General features: G+C 43.8%; 10 protein-coding genes across 10 annotated transcripts; 4 read left to right on the top strand and 6 right to left on the bottom strand.

Moving 5' to 3' along the window:
* Nucleotides 1–58: 58 nt before the first annotated feature.
* BBBOND_0205490 (200 kDa antigen p200, putative) lies at nucleotides 59–3540 on the bottom strand (the record flags this gene model as incomplete). The annotated part of the gene is made up of 2 exons (XM_012912123.1): nucleotides 59–3321; nucleotides 3462–3540. 2 exons carry the CDS (start codon nucleotides 3538–3540, stop codon nucleotides 59–61), a joined length of 3342 nt encoding a protein of 1113 aa, XP_012767577.1.
* An 887-nt stretch (nucleotides 3541–4427) lies between these two features.
* On the bottom strand, nucleotides 4428–6892 carry BBBOND_0205480 (hypothetical protein; the record flags this gene model as incomplete). The annotated part of the gene is made up of 2 exons (XM_012912122.1): nucleotides 4428–6787; nucleotides 6826–6892. The coding sequence occupies 2 exons, from the start codon at nucleotides 6890–6892 to the stop codon at nucleotides 4428–4430; spliced, it is 2427 nt and encodes an 808-aa protein (XP_012767576.1).
* Nucleotides 6893–8629: 1737 nt separating this feature from the next.
* Nucleotides 8630–10765, bottom strand: BBBOND_0205470 (hypothetical protein; the record flags this gene model as incomplete). The annotated part of the gene is made up of 2 exons (XM_012912121.1): nucleotides 8630–9115; nucleotides 9152–10765. 2 exons carry the CDS (start codon nucleotides 10763–10765, stop codon nucleotides 8630–8632), a joined length of 2100 nt encoding a protein of 699 aa, XP_012767575.1.
* Nucleotides 10766–10965: 200 nt separating this feature from the next.
* Nucleotides 10966–11825, bottom strand: BBBOND_0205460 (RNA recognition motif domain containing protein, putative; the record flags this gene model as incomplete). The annotated part of the gene is made up of 2 exons (XM_012912120.1): nucleotides 10966–11635; nucleotides 11677–11825. 2 exons carry the CDS (start codon nucleotides 11823–11825, stop codon nucleotides 10966–10968), a joined length of 819 nt encoding a protein of 272 aa, XP_012767574.1.
* A 393-nt stretch (nucleotides 11826–12218) lies between these two features.
* BBBOND_0205450 (secretory protein, putative) lies at nucleotides 12219–13821 on the top strand (the record flags this gene model as incomplete). The annotated part of the gene is made up of 10 exons (XM_012912119.1): nucleotides 12219–12334; nucleotides 12379–12504; nucleotides 12540–12599; nucleotides 12649–12802; nucleotides 12860–12919; nucleotides 12957–13117; nucleotides 13155–13283; nucleotides 13317–13544; nucleotides 13580–13672; nucleotides 13707–13821. The coding sequence occupies 10 exons, from the start codon at nucleotides 12219–12221 to the stop codon at nucleotides 13819–13821; spliced, it is 1242 nt and encodes a 413-aa protein (XP_012767573.1).
* Nucleotides 13822–13878: 57 nt separating this feature from the next.
* On the bottom strand, nucleotides 13879–15143 carry BBBOND_0205440 (adenosine deaminase, putative; the record flags this gene model as incomplete). Its single annotated transcript, XM_012912118.1, has 6 exons — nucleotides 13879–14024; nucleotides 14063–14528; nucleotides 14566–14692; nucleotides 14730–14806; nucleotides 14842–14967; nucleotides 15021–15143. 6 exons carry the CDS (start codon nucleotides 15141–15143, stop codon nucleotides 13879–13881), a joined length of 1065 nt encoding a protein of 354 aa, XP_012767572.1.
* A 680-nt stretch (nucleotides 15144–15823) lies between these two features.
* Nucleotides 15824–16687, top strand: BBBOND_0205430 (proteasome alpha 5 subunit, putative; the record flags this gene model as incomplete). The annotated part of the gene is made up of 4 exons (XM_012912117.1): nucleotides 15824–15837; nucleotides 15874–16232; nucleotides 16268–16477; nucleotides 16512–16687. The coding sequence occupies 4 exons, from the start codon at nucleotides 15824–15826 to the stop codon at nucleotides 16685–16687; spliced, it is 759 nt and encodes a 252-aa protein (XP_012767571.1).
* A 760-nt stretch (nucleotides 16688–17447) lies between these two features.
* On the top strand, nucleotides 17448–18966 carry BBBOND_0205420 (hypothetical protein, conserved; the record flags this gene model as incomplete). The annotated part of the gene is made up of 2 exons (XM_012912116.1): nucleotides 17448–18610; nucleotides 18645–18966. 2 exons carry the CDS (start codon nucleotides 17448–17450, stop codon nucleotides 18964–18966), a joined length of 1485 nt encoding a protein of 494 aa, XP_012767570.1.
* A 2593-nt stretch (nucleotides 18967–21559) lies between these two features.
* Nucleotides 21560–23191, top strand: BBBOND_0205410 (hypothetical protein, conserved; the record flags this gene model as incomplete). Its single annotated transcript, XM_012912115.1, has 1 exon — nucleotides 21560–23191. One exon carries the CDS (start codon nucleotides 21560–21562, stop codon nucleotides 23189–23191), a length of 1632 nt encoding a protein of 543 aa, XP_012767569.1.
* A 133-nt stretch (nucleotides 23192–23324) lies between these two features.
* BBBOND_0205400 (hypothetical protein, conserved) lies at nucleotides 23325–23732 on the bottom strand (the record flags this gene model as incomplete). Its single annotated transcript, XM_012912114.1, has 1 exon — nucleotides 23325–23732. One exon carries the CDS (start codon nucleotides 23730–23732, stop codon nucleotides 23325–23327), a length of 408 nt encoding a protein of 135 aa, XP_012767568.1.
* Nucleotides 23733–23868: the final 136 nt, after the last annotated feature.

Below are 23868 nucleotides of genomic sequence, written 5' to 3'. Positions count from 1 at the left end.
GCCCGTTTGCGATTTACTAAAAATAAACATTTCGTGCAATCACCTAACAATAGTGAGCCTAAGAGTCATCACCCTCCGCCCAGAAATTCTCTTCCAGCTGTATCTTCGTTTCGATGTCATCCTCCTTCCTTGCTCCGTACGCTCCGTCGTCGAACCCCTGCTCAGCAACACCGCTGGCTAAGCCTGCTGCAGCTGACGGGCCTTTGCTGTACACATAGGAACCGACAACAGCGGAAACAACGGCAGCTAAACCTACGGATGCATGTTTTACCATGGATATAGTAGAGTACTTCGAATTGTTTTCACTCTGTTTCTCATCATATTCAGAATCCTTTTGCTCATGTTCTTGCTTTTCCTCATCCTCAAGCGAAGCTTCCTCATTCAGCTCCCTGACCATGGTGTAGGGTGTGGGACGGGCTTCTTCTGGAGACATAGATTCCCCATCCTGTTGTTCACGAGCTTCGGGCTCTTCCTGCTCATGCTCAAGACGTTCGGCCTCCTTTTGACGAGCCTCCTCAGCCTCACGTTCAGCTTGCTCACGCGCACGACGATCGGCCTCTTCAGCTTCACGAGCCTCACGTTCTTCCTGTTCTTGCGCTAGACGACGAGCCTCTTCAGCCTCACGTTCAGCTTGCTCACGGGCAAGACGATCGGCCTCTTCAGCTTCACGAGCCTCACGCTCAGCCTGTTCTTGAGCGAGACGTTCAGCCTCCTCCTTTTCACGAGCCTCACGTTCTTCCTGCTCACGGGCAAGACGTTCAGCCTCCTCCTTTTCAAGAGCTTCACGATCAGCCTGTTCTTGAGCTAAACGACGAGCCTCCTCAGCCTCACGCTCAGCCTGTTCTTGAGCGAGACGTTCAGCCTCCTCCTTTTCACGAGCCTCACGTTCTTCCTGCTCACGGGCAAGACGTTCAGCCTCCTCCTTTTCACGAGCCTCACGTTCTTCCTGCTCACGGGCAAGACGTTCAGCCTCCTCCTTTTCACGAGCCTCACGTTCTGCTTTCTCCTTAGCCTCACGTTCTGCTTTCTCTTTAGCCTCACGTTCTGCTTTCTCCTTAGCCTCGCGTTCTGCCTTCTCCTTAGCCTCGCGTTCTGCCTTCTCCTTAGCCTCGCGTTCTGCTTTCTCCCTAGCTAGACGTTCAGCCTTTTCGCGTTCGCGCTGTTCACGTTCAGCCTTCTCCCTTGCCTCGCGTTCAGCCTTTTCTCGTTCACGCTGTTCACGTTCAGCTTTCTCCCTTGCCTCACGTTCTGCTTTCTCCCTAGCTAGACGTTCAGCCTTTTCGCGTTCGCGCTGTTCACGTTCAGCCTTCTCCCTTGCCTCGCGTTCAGCCTTTTCTCGTTCACGCTGTTCACGTTCAGCTTTCTCCCTAGCTAGACGTTCAGCCTTTTCGCGTTCGCGCTGTTCACGTTCAGCCTTCTCCCTTGCCTCGCGTTCAGCCTTTTCGCGTTCGCGCTGTTCACGTTCAGCCTTCTCCCTTGCCTCGCGTTCAGCCTTTTCTCGTTCACGCTGTTCACGTTCAGCTTTCTCCCTTGCCTCACGTTCTGCTTTCTCCCTAGCTAGACGTTCAGCCTTTTCGCGTTCGCGCTGTTCACGTTCTGCTTTCTCCCTAGCTAGACGTTCAGCCTTTTCTCGTTCACGCTGTTCACGTTCAGCTTTCTCCCTTGCCTCACGTTCTGCTTTCTCCCTAGCTAGACGTTCAGCCTTTTCGCGTTCGCGCTGTTCACGTTCAGCCTTCTCCCTTGCCTCGCGTTCAGCCTTTTCTCGTTCACGCTGTTCACGTTCAGCTTTCTCCCTTGCCTCACGTTCTGCTTTCTCCCTAGCTAGACGTTCAGCCTTTTCGCGTTCGCGCTGTTCACGTTCAGCCTTCTCCCTTGCCTCGCGTTCAGCCTTTTCTCGTTCACGCTGTTCACGTTCAGCTTTCTCCCTAGCTAGACGTTCAGCCTTTTCGCGTTCGCGCTGTTCACGTTCAGCCTTCTCCCTTGCCTCGCGTTCAGCCTTTTCGCGTTCGCGCTGTTCACGTTCAGCCTTCTCCCTTGCCTCGCGTTCAGCCTTTTCTCGTTCACGCTGTTCACGTTCAGCTTTCTCCCTAGCTAGACGTTCAGCCTTTTCGCGTTCGCGCTGTTCACGTTCAGCCTTCTCCCTTGCCTCGCGTTCAGCCTTTTCGCGTTCGCGCTGTTCACGTTCAGCCTTCTCCCTTGCCTCGCGTTCAGCCTTTTCTCGTTCACGCTGTTCACGTTCAGCTTTCTCCCTTGCCTCACGTTCTGCTTTCTCCCTAGCTAGACGTTCAGCCTTTTCGCGTTCGCGCTGTTCACGTTCAGCCTTCTCCCTTGCCTCGCGTTCAGCCTTTTCTCGTTCACGCTGTTCACGTTCAGCTTTCTCCCTTGCCTCACGTTCTGCTTTCTCCCTAGCTAGACGTTCAGCCTTTTCTCGTTCACGCTGTTCACGTTCAGCCTTCTCCCTTGCCTCGCGTTCAGCCTTTTCGCGTTCGCGCTGTTCACGTTCAGCCTTCTCCCTTGCCTCACGTTCTGCTTTCTCCTTAGCCTCACGTTCTGCCTTCTCCTTAGCCTCACGTTCTGCTTTCTCCTTAGCCTCACGTTCTGCCTTCTCCTTAGCCTCGCGTTCTGCCTTCTCCTTAGCCTCGCGTTCTGCCTTCTCCTTAGCCTCACGTTCTGCCTTCTCCTTAGCCTCGCGTTCTGCCTTCTCCTTAGCCTCGCGTTCTGCCTTCTCCTTAGCCTCGCGTTCTGCCTTCTCCTTAGCCTCGCGTTCAGCCTTCTCCTTAGCCTCGCGTTCTGCCTTCTCCTTAGCTAGACGCTTGGCTTCCTCAATCTTGAAAATAGCATAGTTATTCCCACTACACTCCCTGTATTGTATACTGTCACCAGCACATTCGGGGCGGAAGCGATACTGCAACTGATTGTTGCATATTGTCCAAGGCGACCAGGTACCGCAGGTGTCATTGAAACATAGCATGGTAATGCTCGTATCCAATGGCTTCATACAATGTAACGCTTGCTTTGTGGAACAGTTTGTCAACGGTTCCCATTCAGAACACTTGTCAGTGGGTTGCGCCTTCAGTTCCTCCAAAGCCTGCCTGTTGTACCTTGACAAAACGCTCTGCACATTCATCGACGAAGGCTGCACTGATATCGTGCTAAAGGTGGTATCAGCGTCTTCAAGGAAAATAGGTGTATGACTCCTCGATGAAGACCTCGAACCTAATGCCAAGAATGATGCAGTAGGATGTTGCGTCGATAAGAAATCATTTTTATATAAGTTACGCTGGGCGGAAGATCCAGCATGATAGGCACTAGCGGTGTTTGCTGCAATGTATTAAAATTTGTGTATAAGATTTTTACACATTAAAAACGCATTGTGTCAACATGTTGTGTTCTACCGTAGTGTGTAGCCATGAAAATCATTACACATTCAAATATAACATTCGTATTTTTATTAAACCTACCAATCAGACATTGAATTAGCGCCAGAACGAAGAAGCCTCGCGCATTACGTAGAAAACGGAGACTGGGGACCTGCGCCATTTTTATACTGGAGACTAATTTTTCGGCCTATTGAACAGGATTCTTCTATAACTTTGTCTCGAATATTTCTCGAAATGAAACTCTCATGCGTATAAGTCAAAACGTCGAAATAAGAAAGATCCCAGGCCTATGACTGCACCGATGTCGTTTTTAACGGTGGACAGTAATCGGCAATCATCAAGAATGCAACGTGCAGTAATATTACTAATCCTTCATGTATCCAAAATACAGGCGCCTTCAGCAAAATGAGCATGTCAGCGATACTGTGTACAACGATGCTATGTTTTATATGATTTCGCAGCGTTGCATATCCCTCATACAAAAATGTGAATCACTAATTTACTTATTAGTGATTTTAAGGTTTTCAAATTATACTGGCGATTGTGAACTTCAATTTTCTGTGGATTCTAACGGCGACATCAAAGTGCAATGCTGTAACGGCACCAAAGGTGCACGTTGTTGCAAGACTGCGACATCGAGCGGCCTGGAAGAGCATAAATGGTCTACGTTTCTTTTGTTTGGATATTATTACGGACTGCGTTTGATGTGTATTGTTAAACGCCTTAATAGATGAGCACGAAGTGTTGACATGTGTAAAGCAGGGCCGATTATAAAACGTGCACCAAGTTGACACGTCAGCATTATATTGCGCTCACTTATTTTACACATCGTAATAATCACCCAAGTTTACTAGGGGTTGATGCTTAAATGAAGCAAACCACTATCCGAGATATTTATAGTTTAGGCCCAACTATTGTCGCCTATATGTACCGCTGTTTCCACTTTTGTTGTATTCCCACTGTCATAAATATCAAAACCGACCTCTTCTGCCATTAAAAGTGATGATTCCTCACTGCATAGGATTCTGTTTACACTATAGCGAATACCTACCGTTTCTTTTTGATGTAAACAGCGGAGCCGGCTGTGAGTATTAGTAAAACAGCAATTCCAGCGCCAGCCATCTTAACTGTTTGTCGATAAATCCTTTTCGGGATAAACTTTTCAGCAGTAGCTGGTGCTAGCATCGTTTGTACATTGATATCTTTGTCCGCGTTTCCTGTACTACTTGGCGTTATTTTTAATACAACACTATCTGTTCCACCATTATATGGATTATCTGAATGCTTCCGCTCGTCTGTGTCTAGTGGAAGAGTTTTCCCTTCTGTAAGACCCTTGCTATGTTGTGAGATTGTATGATTAGGGCTTCTGTGGGACATAACGCTTTTTACGTTCGCCGAAGCTTGTGGCGATCTTATACTTGTGTTTTCTTTTAGCGATGCTCCCAATCCCGTTTGTGCATGTTCAATTAGTGGCCGCTGATGCCATTTTGAGTGCAGTGGCTGGCTTGTTCCTATTCTTTTACCATTGGTGATTATAGTATCATGCGCCAAATCCATAATATATCTATTCCCGTCCTTTTTAGATTCTACCAACCGCCTCTGTTTTGGACCATCGAAATGAGCAACTTTTTTGGCTATGCCGGCTAGTACCTGAGCTTCGGAATTGTTACCGTGCTTTGGTACGCCTTGAGTGTCATTCTTCGAAGCAGCTGAATTGTCCGTAGAAGTTGACTTGATTCGCCTCTTTTCAGTTACTGACGCAGGCGTCTTCCACAGATCCGCATTCATCACTGTCTTCGATGTGTTAGATGTACCGTCTGATAAGGTTCCAGATTCGTCAGCACTTTCATGCACAGCGTCATCCCTCTCGTATATATCAACTGTATTTCGCTGATAAACGGATGTGGGTCCCGTAGGATGTTGCTTTGCCGGATCATGACTAAACTTATCTGTATCAGTTTTGGTGGGTCCGTCATTCACCAGCAATTCCTCGGATTTTGCCAGGTTTGATGTTGCATGCAGATCTCCAGATACGTCTTGGTCTTGCTTTTTGCTACTATATGCCCCTTCCATAGTGTTATTGTGCGGTTTATTATCACTATTGGGTGTGTCGTAAGTACCTTCTTCCACAGCTTTACGTTTTTCGGGACGCAATGTATCAGCATCATCTATTTGTTCTTCGATCTTTTGAACATTATTATTCAGTCGTGCTTCAACGCGTATGTCTCTTTGTGATGTATCCTTAACATTATGCCCCAACCCTAATTCCATTGCACAACGCCTCGACTCCGCATTGAAAACTGTCATAGCTCTCTCATCTTCAACCTTAGCATTCAATATCTGTTGTTTCAACGCATTATCGGCTCTGTCATATTCCACCTTAGCACGCCTTTTATCCTCCTCAATTTGAGATAGAATGTGAGGATCCAACGCCGAAAGCACACCTGCGCAGAGGTCGTCATAACGCTTTAGCGCAACTCCCCGATTATATTCCAGTTTTTCACGTTCTTCCCTAAAATACTGCCTCTGTTTATAAATATCACTACGCAACTTATCAACTATAGCGTTACCAGGTGTGTTGTTCACTGAGATATTTGCCATAGCTCTCTCATCTTCAACCTTAGCATTCAATATCTGTTGTTTCAACGCATTATCGGCTCTGTCATATTCCACCTTAGCACGCCTTTTATCCTCCTCAATTTGAGATAGAATGTGAGGATCCAACGCCGAAAGCACACCTGCGCAGAGGTCGCCGTAACGTTTTAGTGTAACTTCTCGACGCAAAATTGCTTCCTGCCGTTCTGTCTTAGCCAGTTCCCTCCGCGTATATATATCACTACCCATTTTGTTGAGTTCCAGTTGGCAACGTGGCTGTTGAAGGTTAAATGCACTCTTTTCTTGTAACATTTTATGTTCAGTTTCTAATCTTGCATGGCCAACCTTGGGACTCACATCAGAATCCTTGTATGTATCTTGATCATTTCGCACGTCTGTACGTTGTTGTCCGATGTTTGTACTATTAAATGGGGGCACTGGGCCTGTCGCCGACTGCTTTTGGCCACAAACATCAAGTGGCAACAATGAATCCGTGCAATTAGCGTGCTTCAAAGACAACTCCACCGCTGCATCCGGTGATGAATGCCGCCGTGGTCTGTGTTCTATAAATTGAAGCCGCTCCAAAGGTTCTCTAGGTACACCCATTGGGTTGTTTGGATTCATGACGGGCGCGTTAGTTCTCTTAAACACACACCATCTAAGCCTGAACTGTTCATTGTTCCCGTTGCATACGCTCCACTCAGACCACGGGTCACAATATTCACAGTGCAAAGCACTCGTATCTAGAACCGCATCGTCGGAGGTCTCTTTTCGTTCCCATTTACGAAGTGCAAACGAAACCTTCAAATATTCTGTAAAACATTTGCAAAAAGCAGTTTTGTATTTTTACCAGAAACTATCACGAATGCGGTAATGTAGAAACAAGGGATGTTGTAAATTCTTAATCTATACGCCATCCTTCCTAACGTCTGTGTTAAGTGTGAGGAATCAATCCCGTACAATTTCGTTCAGTTGATACAGTCAATATCAACGAGTGGGTTGATAACATGGTCTAATAATAACTAAACGTTTCGCAAAAGATTCTGGAGACATCAAGTGTCGTACCTTTGGAATCACAAGTGGCATTTAAACTCTGTCTGGCACGCTTGATGATTCATACACAATCTCTACACTGTAACAAATTGACAACCCTTCATATTTAGTTCTCCATTTGTATATTTAGCTAATCGGTTGAGGATTCAAGTTCATATTCATGATGTTGAAATCCTTGTAGAGGCGTAGACTGTCTACTTTCTCTCATCAATCTGCCTGCAGTGTGCGAAGTGGTCACGTACGACTAACTTAGCTTGGAGTGCTTATTAAATCCTCAAGCCCGCCTTATATGGTGAGAAATTCCGCATAAATAATCTTGCAGCTGTGGAAATAGTAAAATGTTTATCCCATGTGCATTTCCACACGCCATATTCTGTGGCAGAATCGTAATCGACTGAGTTCCATCTCCCTCATCACTCGAGGCATCGCTTCGAACTTCGGCGGTTGATCGTATGCTCCGTCAGTAATTCCATTTCACGGCTTTCCCAGTCGGGCTTCCAACGCGCCTTTAGAAGCCTCGCAAGAGGTCTGACGACACCTGATCCGCTGCGAATGTGACTTGCAGTGGCGGGGCCTCCACTATAAACACCATAGTCTGATACACCCTGCGCATATCCTTCCTGGAGAAGGAGGATGTTTGTGTGGTCGCTCTATTTGCTTAACCCTCCGCGCAGAGTCTCGTGCCGGCCTCCAGCTCCAAATTCTATAATTAGCTGGTGTATTGGATGGTTGAGTTCAGAATGTAACGGTTAACGCTTTCATTAGTTCCAGCTGTTATGCCTCTTATGACCATTAGCACACATACCACCGTATTCTGCAAAATGCTGTTACGACTGATGGCGTGGTTGACGAAGGATGACCGTCCGTACAGGGGCAACGTGTGGGCCACCTCCAACAGATGGCCGTCAGCGACGTTATAGTACACATTCGCGCCATACATACGCATTTCAAACTGCATTTGTCCATAATCCGTGAGTGCATCACCGACGGGATTGTGCAGATTACACACCCACGTTCATATTGAGCGGGCAGTGTACGGTCGTAGACATTAGGAGATAACCAGGCCATGTTGGGGCATGAATACATAGTTTAACAGATTAGAGCTTATGTATGTCTTGTAAGTCTCGCTACAGAGATCTTTTGGGAGTGAAAGGAGTCACTTGCTGTAGGAGATGTAGACTCCGTCGCTGCCATCCGCCTCCCAATGCTTCACCCTTTTGACCAGTGTTGCACACTCGTTGTATGAAGGAAAATCACACTACACTCACGTTACTTCTCTATCAGGCAACAATTGCCTCTTTTGACGTCTGTAGTTTACTCTGCACTTTGCTGCGAGTATTCCCTCCGCACCAACTCCTACACGTCGCTGCACTTTTCGCTGGACCATCAAAGGCGTACGACCCGTTATTCAATACATACTCGACGTCATTGTTCTGCATGTTGCAACCGGCGTCGTTTACATCGCTAGGGGCCCTCTTTGTTACTTGACCCCTAAGATCCAATGCATATCAATCACCTAAGCCCGAAAATGACCCAGGATCAAAAATATACGCATAAGAAGAATGAGATGCCTTCTGTTCAAACGACATTAGTTGAACTATTCATAAACCATACGGATGTACGTGGGGGGGATGGAATAGAATTGACCTGAAACCTAAAGACTCACTTTTTCTTGTAGGTAGCGCATCTCCCCGATACACCCCATTAACGTGATTTCTCATACGTTTACAATACTCATTTTTGTTTTCTTTCGTCAATAGTCTGTCTAGTTTCGGTTTTAGGTGCCCAGTGTTCTGTAGTGCGTCCGTTACGGCTTGAGCTACGTAAGGGGATATGGTCGACGACATCTTACAGATTCGCGTACACAGCCTTTTAATCACATGATTGTGAAAAGTAATGCGCGATTTGTCACGAACAGACATAATGCAAATCAGCACTTCCGAATCGTCGAGTTTCTCGACGTCAACATCGCCTCCAAATAACACAAAACGTTGAGCAGGAGTCATCGGGCACTCATCCAGTATCCATTGAATGAATGATTCTGGTAAATTCCCATGTCTGATCGCTGCTATGATATTTTCTATGTCCTAAAACCATGTTAATTCGTGGTAATCAGACGTTACCTGTGTTCCAAAAGAACCGTGGTTCCGCATCTGATTGCACAACTTTGCATAAATGTCACGATTCCTGCATACACTCATGGCCAATGTTTTGCAAATAAAACATAATTGCTGCATGGTCATGTTCTTGCAACACTCAAAGATGGCGCTATACACACGGGTTTTAAAACGTCTATCTCTGCAACGTATGGTTGCAAACGCCAAGAAGCATAGCTGATATATTGGCACCTGTCCATCCAGTAGTTTTTCTATTGCCTTAAACAAAAAGTCGGTAATCCCAAACGAATGAATCCGGTGTTTAGAAATGAAATTATAACACCTGATCATATCATCCAACGCAATTTGGGTTGTATTCGTTTGCAAAACACGGTAAAAGATTTTAATTACATTATCAGGGGGAATATACCTGGTCTTGGTGAAAGCATGAAACAACAGACTCACTTCCCTAGGTCTAAGATGCATAGAATGTTTATTAATATAAGCAACTGCCATTTGTAATGTCGGACCGTCAACTAATCCCATAGCAACCGAATAACTGAAACATTGAGCAAACTCTAATGGCGACATACGGTTGTAGATTGCACAAAACTGACTCCTCAGCTGCTCTAACACATGGGTGGAAAGTCTAGCAGAATGTCTCGCATAACATTTAAGAAGGCTAGCATAACTGCCAGAATCGAAACCACTAATTAGGCTCAATATCTGCGACGATATCCCTGTGAAATCATGATCATCAATACACTTTAAACATGAAACGGCGTCAGGCAGCGATATCCGTGTACCCTTGATAATGACCAGCGACACAAATCCCCTTTTAACGGTTGAATCGCCCAGACGGAACAAAAGCATTGCACGTATTATGTAAATAACACTTCTCGTTGTAAACATATTTGCATTGTCATCTCCACTGATATTCCACAACAACCGGAAAAGTGCATTCACGTTGTCATCGGCTTTGTCATTCCTGCATAATACAGCTAGCATGTAGCACGTCCTTGAGATAAGATCACAATGTTCCAGTGAATAGTTACGATCTAACTGCTCAATGCATTCTAGTACTTTTTCGAGCGATTGTGATGCTAATTTTGGCATAGCGCTACCATTTTCTAGCGTCCTAAATTTTTTATAAAGTCGTAAGGAAGTTAATACGGTTTTAAGCGTCCTCCAATTACCGGAATCAAAATTAGCAACATTTGCTGCATACATAGTCAAAGCTAAACTAACCATCTCATGGTGCTCGCAAAAATCGCTGCAAGACAACAGATAACTCAATTTATCATCCAAGGTTAACGCATGAAAAGCCGACCTAATATATTCCGAACTAGTATCTATTAAAGACGGTAACACTTCACTGCCCTTGCCGTGAACGACACAGATTCGAATCAGGGCGACGACATCGGTAGGTTTAATAAATACTACATCGGCAGTGAATTGGCGCAAAACCTCCACAAGTCCTGGTATATCACCAAACTTATAAAGGCACCTCAAAACTTGTATTAGAGTATCAGAAGTTATGGTCGTGTTTTTAACTGTGTATTTTACGTTGTCAATGGCGGAGCATACCCTATCATCAAGCATACCCACATTGAGTCCGCAAAGTGCAGTCATGCAAATCATTTGACCATTTACATCCTTTGTCAAATTATAAGCTTCCAATTGCGTAATATTTGACCTGATGTAATCACTATTATGATGAAAATTACAATCACATGTAAAATGATGAAACAGCCGTTTTGTTATACGTCTCCCATCGATGGTGCGCCTCAATAGACGAATAAAACACGCCATTCTTCGCAAAAACCTCACGCATACACCCCTTAACTGAAATTAAAATAATCCAGTGCTACGTCAAATTCTTGTACACTTTTCGTTGCTCTTGTGAGATCTAGAGAAGTCGACCCAAGTAACACTTTGGCATGAATGAGAGCAGATTGCATTTTCGGATTCCCTTGCAGGACATAACGAGTATTCATAGGAGACTTTGATATCATATGGTCTATTTCTTCAACATATTTCGCTATATCAAACATATTCATTTCCTTGACAAGACGCAGCAACTCTCTATTACAAATGCGGCCTTTCTCATCAATCAGCATTTCTTCGTCGCACCTCCCCCTTTTCTGTTCAAATTCATCCTGGTGTATGGCGATTTCAACGGAGGAGTTGTTGAAGGGTATGTGCTGAGTTGCCGGATAGAGAAATGGTGTCTGATTAACATGTGTAGAAGTTTCAAATACAAAGTCTGGAAAAACAGACGGAGATTGCGATACGGCGATGGCTACACCATTCTGAAAGACGGAAGCAGCAGCTGCAACCAGGTCGGGGTGGCGGCTACGAATAACGTCCTCACAAAAGTCAACCTTGAGGATTCTGCCCCGCAGCTCCTTCCCTAAAAGACGTTTAAAGGCCTCAACAGCTTCCCATTCGTGACGATATTCAACGTGTGCGTATCCTTTACTCTTGTTTGTTTGCTTGTCTTTTCGTATGCTACAATATTACATGAAACCGATTAAGATCGGAAGACCTACATTAGGAAACGTATGTTGCCACAGCCTTGAAGCACATTTCTCAATTCCGATTCCGTCACCTCATACGGTAAATTACCAACTGAAGTAAATTTTATTGTATACATATTTAACGGACCGAATAGCTTGATGTTCTTCGACCTATCGGTCATCGCGAAACTTAAATATGCGCTATCCAGTTATGCGCGGCCTCTCACATCTGTATTACTTTTATCAAAATAACATCTCGTTTTAGTAAATTCATATGCTGATTTGTTTGGTACTAATAGTTAGTGGCCGGTGTGTATCATGTCTGAAGAACCTTCCGTCATAAATACAACTACCTCATACATTACACAATTCAGGGTTTATCGAATGTAAATCCATATTGCGTCACCAAAGACATCAATTGTGTTGTACCCTTTAAAATTGGGCATTTAGGTTGAGGCTAAAATTAGTTTTGAAGGCGGCGCAATTTGTTCGCCACATTCCTCAATATTGAGTTATAAGGATGACCTGAAAATCATTTGTGTAACATCCTTTTATATTGGAAGGTAAATGGTTAAATGGCTATACTCAGGGCTCGCGAGCAAATAATCACTCGATCAATAAGACGTGAAGCAAGAGTTCGGCTACATGGTAAAAGGGTACATAAACGTTTCCGATCATGGACGCAACAAAGGTGACTTGTCTATTTCACAAATATATCCTGTATTAAAAATGTAGGACTCGTAAATTTTGGATGCCGATAAAGGTATCACTACACGCACCAACGGAACTAATGGACGGTTGGTTATTATCTGCCGCAGTACAGAAGGCAGCTGTAATTAGGAAACATGATGTCAGACTATGGTGGGTTGTCGTGACCAATGTTTCACTTTTTGTAGGCATTCGTTCGTCAAGAGGGTCTTAGACCTTTCGTCGCATTTAACATCGCAACAAATCGGGTATATATATTACGGGTAAACGTTAATTATATTTCTTAATATCTTTCAGATTCGGTAAGAGCCGATTTCTCAATAAACATTTCTATGACGAACTAATGAAGCAAACTGAACCTGTATTGAGCACATTGAGCAGCAGCAGCCTTATGTCCATAGTGTGGGCACTCAATCGACTCCAAATTAGGGAAACTAAATTTTTAACGAGGGTATGTTAATCCTTGAACAGAAACCGTAGTATATAGCTCTCATCGTTGGTTGTTGAGAGAATATCGGAATTGAGAGTGGCGGATCTAATTAAAATATGTAATGGGTTGGGCAGATTGGTGAGTCCGATTTGTCTAGATGGTAACCAATGTTAAGGACATCTGCAATCCTGTCTTCAAAAAGGTCATTTCCGAGAATATGGTGGAGAGACTACAAACCATATATGCTCAAGACTTTAGAAACGTCATCAACGCCGTTGCAATGATATACCTCTACGACGAGAGGACGCAGAAATACATCATGGAAAGATTTTCAAAGTATCGCCTTATTAATGAGATCATTGACGTGTCTCAGAACCTTTATATGTGCTCGGCCTCAATATTTGCATCATGGTATTACCACCGCCGTGGCTATGAGAGTGCTGATGCCCGATGTGTGGTCACAACTTGATAGAAATACCCGGGAATTTTATACACGCCTGAGGTATGGCCATATAATGCATTTCATACTCCGCAGCACAAGGAAGATCCATCTGCCATTGAACAAACCTTCGGCATTCCACTGGGACGTGTCACACGCACTTGGAAGACTAGGGATCGCTCATCGTAATTCATTTTATTGGGGGTGCTACTGGATCGACATCGGCGAGGTGGAAGAGCGGAAAAACTGTTGGTTTGTTGACGGTCCATCTTGCTTCTACACTGGTACAACACACTACACCAATCAAGTGAAGCTACAACACAGGTTTGAAGTCAACCACCATAGAAACACAAGCTCAGAGTTCTCGAAAATTTGGGTTGGAGCATCCGCCGCATCCCGTGGTTTAAGTGGATAGATTTAACAAGTAATGACGGTAAAGTGTCATACGTAAGGTACGTACCCTATGCTCGTTTTAATGCGAAATAGAAATTTGAGGAATTCACCGGCTGCTGGAGAAGTGTTAACCAACGACGAATGGATGGACTCTGCTGAAATTGCAATTAAGCTTAGCAAAATAAAGAAACACTTTTCAACTTTGTAAATCGCGGAAAATCAGTTTAACAGTGATGGAATCTATCGCGTTATGCATTACGCTTTGCTATATCTTGGCGCCGGGAAAGTACGTTTCCTTGAGTTTTATTTTGGCCTCCCTGCTGAGGAAGGACTTCTCTAGTGCCCAGGTATTCATCTTCACAAAATCCTCATAACCGAAACCTAAATGTGTAAAGAGCATATCGTACTCCTCTGTATGATTGTTATACGCATTCCCAATGGAGACTAACCGTGCAGACTGTTGGTCATCATCATAGGGTCGTCGGTGTTGATACATATCTTGACGCCCGCGTCGTAAATTCTTCTTATTGGGTGGTCGTTCATGTTGATGGCGGGGTTGGTAATCCAATTAGATTTGGGGCACACCTCCAATATCACATCCTGATCAATAAGGCGTTTCATCATTTCCGGCGATTTCACGCACTCAATGCCGTGGCCTATACGCTGGGCACCAAGGTCGAGTGCGGTAGCCAAACGATCGTTACAATCAGGGGGAGTCTCCCCCGCATGAAGCGTTAAATTTACACCCGCATCAACAAGGCGTTTAAATTGTGCCGCGTGCGGAGAAAATGGCGCAGGATAACCAGCATTGTCAAACCCAATAAATTTTTCACGATTTTTCAAGAAGTAATCAACGGAGTCTTCAAAAGAAAACTTGTCGTCGATACCAACCTCACCAATATATATTGCGCCAACCTGCAATAACATAAAGACAAAAAAGTATCTTGCGGACCTCGAAAGGAGTTGTGATTTGCTGCTTCGCCTGCTCTATACCATCGAAAACGCTGTCGAGCACTTCGTCAAAACTGTACCCGCATCCCTCCGCTAAATATGCAGGTGAAAACCTGAATTCCAGACCCCTATGTAACGTTGATTTTTGTTTCTGCTGCAACCTACACAACGCCCTCACGGTGCTTGGCTAATATTGCTTCCGTTGTACATCTTTCAAGGATTTTCTGATTATTTGAAAATATCTGAGATGTATGTATGGTATGAAAATTATAGTAACCTTGCATATCATGCGTGTCTTATCGATGAATTCGACCAAGTCCTTGATTTTGTAGTTGCACACGATGTTTTGGAGGATATCCTGCTCAGTGAATGCGGTGTCGCCGGATGCATAATCGGAATATATCTGCAAGATCTGGTAAATTTTTCTATAATACTTGCCTCGATGAGTTTGTTGACGGGGCATGCAATATCTCCGTGTAAGTGGAGTTCCATTTTGGGCATCTTCCTCCATATAGCCTTACGCTCCCATTCGCCCATCTTCTGGAGCTCGGCATTAGTTGGGTAAGTGGCCATCATCATGTGACGCAAGTTTGGCTGGTGTTGTTTTCAGTTTTAGCAACTGTCAGTAGTACATGAGGTTGGGCACGTGCGGCGCGAGGTAGTCACAGGACTGGGGTATAACGCGGAAGCCGAACAAGTACCATGCTAGATGTACTAGTTTGTAGCGGAGTAATTAATAATTTGTCGCTTAGGGAACACCAAGCAGTGCGTATTTTGAGTGATACAAAGCATACAGGCGATGACAATTTTCCATCCATCTCGCAACCTCTGTAAAAAAAAATATAGCATTATTTGTTATTATACTTATCGGAAATATCAGTAAATGGCGTTAGTAGGCGGTCACATGGGAATAGCGTTGTAACAGAAGCCGAAACACGACCAGCACGCACTGCTTAACTTGATTAACTAAAAGGAACGTTCCAATTTGCGCACATACCAGATGTGTACAACTGTAAGCAATGTCTTGCCAGTTCTCATCGATCCATCGCCACCGTGATGATGATCGACGAGATCGTTTCACATAAAAGACGCGCTATTTGGCATCCATTGCGATTAAATTACAAGGTTTGGTGCGCATTACATTAGGTAGCAGCAAACGGTGCATTCCAGTAGGGAAGCGAAAGGCGCTGACGGCTAAGCCCCAGTGGTTTCTAGGGTAGATGCGGCACGAGGCAATAATTATTAGCAAAACTGCAGAGATGTTTACAGCAAGGTTTGTGCAATAAATGTGTGTCTGAAATATTTTTAGGAACGAATATGATAGGGGTGTAAACACCTTCTCCCCGGAAGGTCGTATATTCCAGGTGGAATATGCCTTGGGGGCCATAAAGCTGGGTAGCACAGCCCTAGCCGTTGCCACAGGTGAAGGCATCATTTTTGCATCTGAGCACCGCATGAGTTCGACGTTGATGGAATCGGTCTCGCTCGAAAAAATCATGGAAATCGATAGTCATATTGGATGTACGATGAGCGGACTCATTGCGGATGCCCGCACTCTCGTTGACCACGCTCGATCTGAATGTGCAAATCATACGTTTGTGTACAATGAACCAATGGCTGTACGGTCCTGCGTTGAGGCCATAGCAGACTTGGCTCTGGAATTCTCAGGTTGGTCACGGATAATGTTTTGTGACTTTTTGCAGATATTTTCGATTCTAAAAAGAAAAAGACTATGAGTAGGCCATTCGGAGTAGCATTGCTTGTTGGTGGAGTAGATGCTAATGGCCCTGCCATTTGGTGTGTGGATCCCTCAGGCACTAGCATAAGGTATAGAGCTGCGGCCATAGGCTCCGCACAAGAGGGTGCTGAAACGATTTTGCAAGAACGCTATACAGATGATATGACCTTTCGGGGTAGGTTTTAGATTGTAGTTGTCAAACCGAATAGATGCTGAATTGCTGGTACTAGAAGTACTACGCCAAGTCATGAAAGATAAGATGACTAAGAAAAATGTAGAAATGGCGCGAATCAAAATTGATGATCGTCAATATCGGGAATATACAGAAGAAGAGCTTGATGCGATTATTAATCAGCTGCCGGAATTCGAGCATGGAGATCACTAGGGACACGACGCCGAGACGCGCGGGGACGCCTGCACATATCACATACATTTATAATACTGGATTGCTAAAATGAAGTGGTGTCTATGCTTTAGAGTTTCCAAGGTGGCGAAGGGCGAAAACCCGCTGATAGATTTGCGCAACGACGTAGAAGCGTGAGTATTATTGAAATCTGTCTGAACATGTCGTTGACACGTTACCGAGATCTTGAAATTTTCAGTCGAGTTTTACTTCAATTCAGTTGTATATATGCCGTTTTTAATTCAAGGTTATCAAATCATGTACTTGAATTCTGTACTTTGTGTAGTTCATACACCGTGTTTGTATATCGTTTAATTGCGTTAGATTTGTTTTATACATTGACCATTTACTCTACTTTTCTGCCCAGGTCGTTTCAACACCGTGCAGGGGCAAAGGTAGCGGTCCGGGGCGCAGAGTAGAAGAAAAGAAAGCAGAAGAAAGTGCCGCTGACAATTCGTATCCAACAGCTAAAGCTGTAGACGAGGGCAGACGTTATGCTGGCGATCTTGAAAAACACACTGGAGAGAAACAACCCGAGCATATAGTTGCCCCTGATGTAGATGACGTGCCTCTGATCAAACCAAATAATGGGTCTACCAGCAGATGCTACGAAACCAAGGAATCCAAAGACAATGATGTGGCTCAATGTGAAAACGTATTCTTGCAGAATAAAGCTGCAAGTGGCCCTGAACTGTCGAAAAAGTCACGGGTGGGTGGCATTTCTATAAACAACGATAACTCTATGAAACAATCTAAACCGAATGCAAACGCAACCTACAGCGTGCCGAATACGTTTGAAGGGGTGCCTAGTGCTTCGTATTCTGATATTACCCGGGTTGAAAGTATAAAAGCTTCCGCATATGATGCCAACGATGGGGTCATGAGCGTATACTCAGAAGTAGAACCAAAGCTGGAAAAGGTGCAGGAGGATGACGATTCTACGACAGTTGTAGCTTTGAAGAATTCGATGTCCGGCGAAAGGATGAAATGCAAAAATGCATTAATGTCGGGAAATGCAATAAAGGTGCCTCTCAACACCAAAGAAAATGAATCAAACGATGAACCTCTGGAAGACCACGCTTTAGAATATAACAAATGGAACTTTGACGGGGAAGAACATGTGGAAATTGATATTAAAGGTGAGTACACACCTCCGAAAGTGAGCTATACCGCTGCGGTGTTGGATGATGAACCCATTTATGCGGTCGAACCGTCTGTGAACCGTAACACAAACTACCGTGCCTCTGTGATCACGCAGTCAACGCATGGTACCTCTGAAGAAGTGGGTGTACCAAAAGAAGGCTCTGAGGTTAATCACACAGCGACTACAACTCCTGGGGATCCCTTCCAAGAAAAACGACCTAAAGCAAATTCAAGTGAACCGAGAGCGCGTCCGCCGCCTCTGAAGCGAAGTTCTGCCAGGATTCCAATAAGGCGCAAAGCTGGCACTTCATACTCACAAAATAGGGCAAAAGCGGACCTTAAACCAACGCCTGAAAAAGTGCTAACCTTGCTGGAGAAAATCCTCACTTTAGATGAATCAAAATGGAAGGACATAATGAAGCTTCAGAGTGAACTATCCGGTATTGCTGCGAAATATCCTGAAGTCGTCTCTGCTTGTGAGTCGGCGGCGCTTGTCTCTGCCGTCCGCAGAATAGCAACATATGCCAATAGCTCCAGGTCTAACCTATCGCACAGCGGTATTACATGTCTGGGTGACCTTTATAAGTCGCATGGATTGGTGTTGAATCAGCCTCTTCTTGATGTTATGGACGTTTGTATCCGCAAAGCGTCCTCTGGGTCACCCGAATTTATATGCACAGCAGCTAATTCCGCGTTGGCTAAGATTTGTGTTTCAAGCTCTGACTCTAAGGCATGCGCCATACTTCTGAAGCTATACAAAACGTAAGTTTCTTTTGTGTTTTATCACTCCGGACAGAAACAAGTCGGCACCACTGACCATTTTGAACTGCATGCTTATTGTGCTGAATGCTATGGGAACTGACATCGGTAAACACAAAATGCTTCCTGAAATCTTCGATATGGTAATAAATGCAATTAAGGCGGGAAGCATAGACGTAAGGCGTGCAGGTAAAATGCTGATAGGCCAAATAAACGAGCACGTTGATTGCTTAAAGCTATTAAACAGTATGCGAAAAGGAGACGATGCGAAACGTCTTATCAGTGCTTCTCTGAGTAAATACAATAAGGAAGAGAAGGATAACTATTTACAAAAGCTCACAACTGCTGTTGTTCAATAAGTCTAATCTCTGTTAAACTGCATAGACGGCAATTTTTCTTCACTACTGCTTACGGCTATACTTGCAATCATAAGATCATAGCTTGTACTCATTTATGTTTTCCTCCTGCAAAGCCGATTATCTGTACCTGAGTACAACTGAGTAAGAGTCACAGTAGCCAACGCGTGATGGCAATCACGTGACCGATCGTTTTTGATCTGGGATGTATCTCGTGTAATTGAAGCTGCGTGTTTTGTCTGCCTCGCGCTTAGACCTCAAACTAATGTGGTTGTGGCACGTTATTTTGTATTAGAGCCAGTCATCCAATATAATGGTGTATGATAAAAGGCACTATACCCAGTTGCAATTGAATTCTAAATTCTTCATTAGTTATGAAATTATGATGTGCGCTAAGCACCATCTACTAAAGAGTTGTACAATCATAATTGAGTGGAGATTTGATGCTTGATTCACCTGTACATGGCCATTGTTGATATTTGTAGAACTAAAATAACAATGCAGCCGCATATTTCGACATGAGTTTGTCTAAGTCTTCTATGACACGTGTCATTCATTAGAGTAGTTGAAAACGCATTTTTACTGTATCCACCTAAGCATTCTCGCCTGGGTACCTTTTAGCATTCATAACTATGCATAGTAACTTGATGTATTACTTTGGGCCTTCTTTCAACCGTTTTGCAGTTTGCTGATTAAGTGATGGACGTGGCGTCCAGTTGTGATTGATGATATTTGAAGCGCCGTAAATAATAATCTCTACTTGCATCTTTTCGTATGATATGCCATGGTACCCAGATTTGGTCATGAATAAATATCGTGCGTGGCATTAAATATCCCCCTAATGCTTTAGAAAGGTATGCTTGTTCACCTGCATACTAGAGCGCACAACGGTCATTCTTTACTAAGGGGTATTTACAGAAAACAATACATATTTTGCATTGTAATGCATTCAAACTACTCCATATTTCCACGAGGGTGCAAATGGAGTTTATATCAAATTAGCTGCAGTGTATAATCGAAAGTTAATCTAATTTAGGCGTATCATATGTGTTTAATTCGCCTGTAAATCCCAACTAAAACGGTTCGATCGTCATTAGGTGCTGGCTTTATGACGCATAATTAAGTTTATACAAGAGGGGCAATATTTTTTTGTTTGGTGATTTTTTTTTAGGTTCAACGCTAAATCATAGGGATAACAATCTCACGCATACAAACAAAAATGTAGAGCATTTCTCGTTGTGCAGGCTTCATGAAATCACAAGCCACTGTATTTGCAGTTATAAAAGGTCAATACAATTTATAATGAAGAAATTGAACTTATTTCGATTTGTGTATCAAAGAGATGCATCTGACTTTTTCAGTTAAATTATATATCGCGACAACATAACCAACCATGAATGTTTATGCAGTTGATAAATCTGTTCACATGTATCATGCGTGTTCCCATGATCAATGCCAACATCGGAAACCGTTGCAGAGCGACAAATCCCAGAGGTTTCTCAAACTTCAAAAGGATTTTTCCCAAAATGTTTGGCATCTGCATGCAACCGCAATAACGTCTATTTGATGCTTTTCTTATAATTAACCTTCCTGTACACTCCTATCACGAATTGCGTTCAAGGGTTTGTAAAAGAAGGTTTTTCGTGGCCAAAATAATACAATCCGGAGAAGGCAATTTGAACCTTCATATCATGGAAACGATATGTGATATGTTACTACCAACAGAGGATGAAACACATCTGGTTTAAAGTGTTGCTACCTTGCGTTCAAACCTAGAGAAAGCTCTGTTATTCCTAATATCTCACTCTTATATCTAAATCATGACGTTCGGCTTCTATGTTTATCATATTATACATGTTCGCTCATTGTGGCAATTGTGTCATCTTTCAACCCGATCAAATTCACGTCTTTAGATTCACCGCAGCGACTTTCAATCATTGGGAACTCACAAATATGAATTGCTCATCAATTACATACGTAGTTACAAATACAACTCTATGTAAACGGTGTCCTAGTTTTTTTATTTCATCCTATGCTTTAAAATGATGCCTATAGACGTGATGCGAAGGATGGGGGTATGTGCTCTACATTCCCCCCCTCGATTGCCCAGAACCGTGAGTCATTTATCCACACCTAACTTTGTAATTATAATATAACGATGTCTGCTGTGTCAATAAATTCGGGGTACGCCTGCTTACCAATATTGCTTAATAGACGAAAGTTATGTTGTCTGTTCATCGCTGCGCAATGAAACACAGAGCATACACATTGTGGATGTGCATATGCTACTGTTTTATGTGAGCCTTGCTAAAACGTGTCGGCGCTTTGTACGAACAAAGGATTTGAAAGAACGAGCATATTACAAGCCTTACGTGTGCCACATCATTTCATCTACAAATCATAGCATCGTGGATGAATGATGTTATTAAAATATTCGAGATCTTTGTTATACAAATATAGTTTGCGTATGTGAACAGGAAATGGGCTCGCTTATCTTGAATTGTAGCGGAACAGGTCCTGGACAACGGTTATACTAGATCGTAAGCTCAAGTGCAACACTTGAAGTGTGGCATGATTTCGCTGTGTGTCAATTGCAATGGACATAACTAGTAAGTCGTTGTCAGACGATGGCAACAAGGCAATGGTAGAGATCAATACATCACAGGTTTGTCGTAATACGCATTCCGAGGGTTCGCGTCGTGCCATGGATTCGATCTGTGCTATTTCTTGCGGAGATTCGATAGATGGTGCGACGATAAATGTCAATCGTGCAGATGTGAAACCGGTTATAGGTCAACTTTGTGCGGTGGGAGGCACAAGTATATCACAGCGTCTACCAGGCCTTTATTCCGGATTGGATGATACAGACCATGTAAAAGGTCAATCCGATCCAAACGCTCAACTGAACTTCCCAGGAAATGCCATCGATATCAAGGTTCCTACAAATGGCACCTTCGACCTTGGTTTCACAAATAAGAAATCTTTGGAATTTTGTTTCAGCGATTACAAACCCGGCACAAGGAATAGAAATCCCCAAGTTTCAAATGATTCTGGCACTGTGAAAGTGATGGGATATGGCAGATGCATATCAGCATTCTACACGGTCGTCTGGATGTCTTGTATGTTGGTTGCATTGCTAGCACCAGCATTATTTCACGTTTGTTGTCAGTTCAGGCTTTATGGTGGATTCATACCAACACATGATCGAAACGTAGATTCTGATGATATAAAACTGCGAGGAAGTTATATCATTTCAGATGCACGATCTATCGTAAACCAATTGAGCGAATTTGAAAACTTTTTCCTTATAGGGGTGTTTTTGTACCTTTTGATTCAAATTATTGGGTTTTATGTGACACAGGCGCGAATTCGAATGTATCTTTGGAGGCTTTGTGAGGTGTCTGTCGAAATGGCCAAGCATGATTTCCTGTATGACTGCAAACAACGAGCAGTGGAACATTTTTCGGATTATACCAAGAGCATCAGTCGTAACCAAACGCATGTGTGCACACAAACGGAGAGAAGGTTGGTCAAAGCGTTTGACGAGGCAGCTTCGAATTTTGGCAACAATGAAACTGGTAATATATGGCGTAAGACATCTCTCATGAGGTACAGAATATTGTTGACTAGGGTTTATATCCCCATTATTATCAACCTTCTCATTTCCATAGGCACTTCCGTATTCGTTTACGACAGGCGACTCCGCATGCATCACAGGGTGCCTTTGGCCCATCCAGACATTGTGGCCAACTTTTATTGGTATGCTGCTATTCAGTATGAAGGATTTTGGTGTATATTCACATTAATGGTGTTAAATTTCACAACCTGGGTTTACCTGTGTTATGTCAATCTTCACAAAACGCTCTTCGGATTACTTGAAGAGGCTCACAACCAAATCCGTACGGTTGCTGCAGACTATAGTAGCAAGTTAGCCAAAGACATTTGGGATAATCAGATGCTACTGTTTTCATCTACAGTGTGCGCTATGGACACTAACAAGGTCGGACGGAGTGTTACGTGTGCTCCGCTTAGGGTGGAAACATTCAACAGTCAAATCAACTTCAACACCGACGTGGCAAACAAAGGCGGAAGGCAGTGTCTGTGTCGTTTTTTGTGTATGCCAAGCACAGAAAGGGGAGTAGGAATCGCGTCACCTTTTGTCGGTGGTACACCTTTCGAGGAATTACACACCCCGTTGATGGAATCTGGATTGCATCGTCATTACTAACCAAACGCAGCGTATGTACCGCATGAAAGGCCGTGTGATGCGCGTGAATATTAGGACAGTGTTTTCAGATGCCCTGCTACAGTGAGCTGATGGGTATGCAGTACCTGCGCCCTCGCACTCATCTTCCTCGGCTTTAAGCAATACCTCTGGAAGTTCCCCTCGTATTGTAATAACTGTCAAATGCATTGAACCGGCCATGCTCATATGCTTTTTGAATTTCTCCAATTAGCGTTTTCATGTTTTTGGCCTTCCCTATCAACCTTGCATACCTTACGGAATGTCTTGACGGGGGTGACGTGTTATACCCGGTCCTTGCAGCAGCAGTTTGATAAAACAATCTGATTAATATTAAAAGACGTATTTTCGATACTAACACATGTTTGTTGACACGAGGGTCGTACTTGTGTAGGACGATGCGATGCCGGGACTTATATGGAGATACACGAGTCATGTATATATATCCGCTGTGAACACAGCTACTCAGTCGTACTTGCAGCCTCCTACTGTTGCAACGAAAAAGGATTCCTGTGAGCGATATCATGGCGGTGGTAGCCACCAGCGGCAAACTGTAACTACTAAGGGCGTGGGTATAGCCGGCTTATATTAAGCTTTTATTGTCCCACAGCTGCAGCGAAACCAATAGATTTTTGTACTCATCATAGTTGCCTGCAATGCCT

This window comes from Babesia bigemina (assembly GCF_000981445.1).
Source record: "Babesia bigemina genome assembly Bbig001, chromosome : II".
NCBI lineage: Eukaryota > Apicomplexa > Aconoidasida > Piroplasmida > Babesiidae > Babesia > Babesia bigemina.
The sequence above is the reverse complement of the archived record's forward strand: the minus strand, read 5'-3'. Positions and strand labels throughout refer to the sequence as shown.